Source organism: Austrofundulus limnaeus, unplaced genomic scaffold, assembly GCF_001266775.1.
Source record: "Austrofundulus limnaeus strain Quisiro unplaced genomic scaffold, Austrofundulus_limnaeus-1.0 Scaffold186, whole genome shotgun sequence".
Taxonomy (NCBI): domain Eukaryota; kingdom Metazoa; phylum Chordata; class Actinopteri; order Cyprinodontiformes; family Rivulidae; genus Austrofundulus; species Austrofundulus limnaeus.
Window position 1 is genome coordinate 370,872 of NW_013952588.1, and position 3,814 is coordinate 374,685.

The 3,814-nt window shown below is 37.2% G+C and overlaps 1 protein-coding gene across 1 annotated transcript in view; it reads right to left on the minus strand.

Annotated features, from left to right (window-relative positions):
* LOC106524409 (drebrin-like protein A) overlaps window positions 1-2,238 on the minus strand; it is a gene marked incomplete in the record, with an annotated part of 15,624 nt that extends 13,386 nt beyond the window's left edge. Inside the window, 2 exon segments of the mRNA XM_014018207.1 lie at window positions 1,892-1,947; window positions 2,045-2,238. Coding sequence (XP_013873661.1) covers window positions 1,892-1,947; window positions 2,045-2,127 — 139 coding nt within the window.
* Between the last annotated feature and the right edge of the window lie 1,576 nt (window positions 2,239-3,814).

Sequence of the window (3,814 nt, forward strand, 5' to 3'; positions counted from 1 at the left end):
CACACACACACACACACACACACACACACACACACACACACACACACACACACACACACACACACACAAATTCATAATGTAACATATTCCAAACACACAATCTTTGCTCCTTTCAATTTTGTTTTAGATACTTGTGTTCAGTTCAGTTGGTGAAATAAACAATTGTTTTCATTAGTTTTTTCCAACAATCTACATGTGGTTCAACAATCTCTCATCTGCCTTGTTATGTAAAATCACTCTAAGTCATCTTCAGGTGATCTGCTTAATTAACCCCTCCTTTAAAGGTTCTGTGATTCTGTGCAAACTTTCATAACGTTCAATAAAATGGAAAAAACTAAACTGGATCCAGTGTAACAAGTAAGATCCATTTTGCACCCAACTCATGAACTCATTTATTATGAGGAAATTGCAGCAAAACCTTTTATATTTCGTTTTCTTTAAGTTTTTCTTCCTACAGAGAAGTCTCTCATAAACATTGTTCTTTTTATTAAGTTAAACAGAACAGTTTAAATCTCACAGAGGCAGAAGAGGTGTCTCCCACAGCCCATGCACTGAGTTTATCCTTTCATTTTTCAAAACAACAACTGTGGAGGCAGGGCTTTTGTGTGGTAAGGTGTGTCACCTAACCTGCTGCAGTGCAGGTTAGGTGACACACTCCAGTCAGAAGACACGTTTAAAACCAGACATCAGTTTACTAGCCATGTTTTCTTCTTCAAAAAGATAAAAGGCAGGCGATACTGCCTTCGTCTTTGTGTTGTGTTCTCGTTTGTCCAGAAAATATTTCATGAATGGATGGATTTTAATGAAACTATCCCAACCCACTCCCACTCAAAAATGTAAACATAGGATGTACATCTACAAGTGACTTACTTTTCAGTCAGCCCAATGCAAAATGGCCACTGCACCTAAATTATATTATAAGAATCGCTTTCTCTGCTCTTTTTTTCCTTCATGGAAGTAAGCAAAAAAAATTAAGGCATGTGAGTCCTCTTTATAAAAAGAGCAAGGATCATCTGGAACAAACGTTCTTCTGCGGTTCTCTGAACCAGACATCTGAATCTGTTCAGTGAAAATACATGTACAATTATGCCCCTGGATAACTAATAAATACAATGTACTTATGTAGCACCTCTCTATTCAAGCAGGATACTTAAAGTGTTTTAAAACACAATCTGTGCTCTTATTTACCTGCTCACACACATTCTTCAGCACTCTATCTCTCTGCAGGGTTAATCTGAATAAACCTTACAGACTAATCAGTGTTTTCGCTCACATTCATACACTCATAAGGCACACATCAGAGGCAATGAAGGGTTCAGTGTCTTGCCCAGGGACACTTCATCACGCACACTGAATAGTGGTGGAATCAAACCCTCATCTCTCTCATTAGAGAATGATTTAATGAATGTGCAAAAACTATTCTGATTCTGATTGGATCCAGAGATTATGCACAATCTTTTGTTAAATTCAAGCCTCAGTATTTGAAATCTATTGCCTTTAAACCAATTATGGACACTCATTGGCCACTTTATTTGGTGCACTAATAAGTCCATCTGCTTCCATGCAGGATGTGTTGATCACTCAGATGATATTCTGCAAACATTGGTTGTAACTAATGCATGGATATTTCAGCCACTGTTGCCTTTTTATCATTTCCAACCAGTCTGCCCATTCTCCTCTGACATCAACAACTCCCACACAAACACTGCTCTTAGGATACATTTTTCTGGACCATTCTCTGTAAATGCTACAGGTAGTTGTCTGTGGACTGATTTGCCATCATGGAATTATTTGATTAGTTAATGAAGATTGTATCAAGCAAAACCTTTGTAGTCAAATCTGAGCTAATCTACATTAACAGATTAAATTTTAGCTACTTAAAAAGTCTTACCGCCTTTATCTGCCAGTCGAATGTCATTACTGTTGCCTTCATAGGTGAACAGAGCCCTGAAACCACATTAAGTAAACAATGACTGCCTTCAATCAACAGAAAAAAAGCTCAAATCATTCTTTTTTTTTCTCTCCAACATAAAACAAATCTCACCAGTTTGTATCTGATTTGCCATTCAGCACATCGTTATATGTGTCGGACAGCACGCGACCGTTCTTGCTCAGGTTGACCGCCATCGAGTTCCAGGTTCCTTTATTCACAATCCACACGGACTTCCAAGGAATCTGACAGGCTTAGGAGCCAAAACGACAACAATCCAAACAGATAAATGCTCGATGAAAGGCAGACTCTGGTTTATTGTGATGTTTTCTGAGCGAATTATGCTTTTACTGGGAGGTGTCTAACCAGTTGGTTTAGACGACTCCAACCTGATGAGCCACATTCTGAAGTTCCTCCCCTCTGACTTCCAACCTTCCACTCATCAACCAGAGAAAGAAATCAAAAGAAAAAAATTATAATAATGCATTTTTCTAAATGTTTTCAACTCATGGATTGATAATTTGAGACAACTTTAGACTATTTTCATGCAGAAGGACTGTGTGCATTAGTGTAACTTTGAGACATGTGTGGTAACAAAAAGGGTGTGATTGTTTATAATTCTTTTGAAAGGAGAAGGAAAAGAAGTCCAAAAAACAAGCTTAGACTCATTATTGTTTACATTGACCAGCTTCAGTTGATAATTCTCACAGTTTCAGGTCTTGTAACCTTAATTTCTTTGGTTCTTGTAAATGTTTTTCCTCTCATCCGAGGCCTGAAACCCACGGAAATGGTTACGGTGAATGCTTACATCTTGGGCACAAGTGGAAGTCGTTTATTCATTATAATAAAAAAATTAGACTTTTGCTCCACTGGCTGTTTACGTCTCATAGAAACATCATACAGATGCCAGTTTCCATTCAGAAGAGTGAGCTGCAGCTCAGCTGTGAGGTAAAAACAGTGACGATGCAGCTTCTCAGTGGGAGTGACCTCTTGTGACCCCATGGACCCAAACAAATTTAAAAATTTTAGCCAATTTGGCATTTACTGTCGGTTTTCACTGGTGTGAACAGGAAGAAGAAACATTTTTTAATATTTTGTTTACAGGCATGGTAATAAAGTATTACAGATTTATTACATTTTCTAATTTACTTTTCTTTATTTACCTAATTATTATTTTGTGTTCAAAAACATGATTCCCTCCGTCAGTGACTGTTCAAAAAACAGGTTTGTGTGTTTTATTAGAAATTAAATGCAAAAAAACCTGATCATCTTTTTAAAAATTACCCCTAACCCCTAATCTCATGTTCAGCTATTGCATGTAAATATTGTTAAATGCTCAACACATTGTGGCGACAATTTTTATTTTAACATTTTATGTTTAACATTTATTTAGTTTGATTCTAAAACAATTGTAACACCACTCACAAAAAGTTAGGACTATTTGTCCAGGTTCTGATGATGGGTGTCATCTTGGTCTCATGATGTTGAAATGTGAATAGGATGACGAGAAGGACTGTTTAAAAAATCTCATTGAGTCAGGAACTGTTGGTCGATCCATGGATCATCAAACTCCTGTTGTTAAACTTTACCATTCAGCTCCTTGTTAGAGAACAGAAAGTGGTGAAAAATATACTAAAACATTAACCAGCTGGACGTGTGCATTCAAAAGTTTAGAGAAAAACCACAGTAAGCTCAATGGGAAAATTTATACTCCATTTTAGGTTCATCCTGAAGTTTCACCTGAAAGCCACATATCCCAAACTCTGTGAGACAGCTTATTTTGCTGTTGCTATTGAACTTTCTTAGTACCCCAGGTGCTGCCAATCAGGTGTGTGTGTGTGTGTGTGTGTGTGTCTGTGTATATACTTATCACTAGAGCCACTG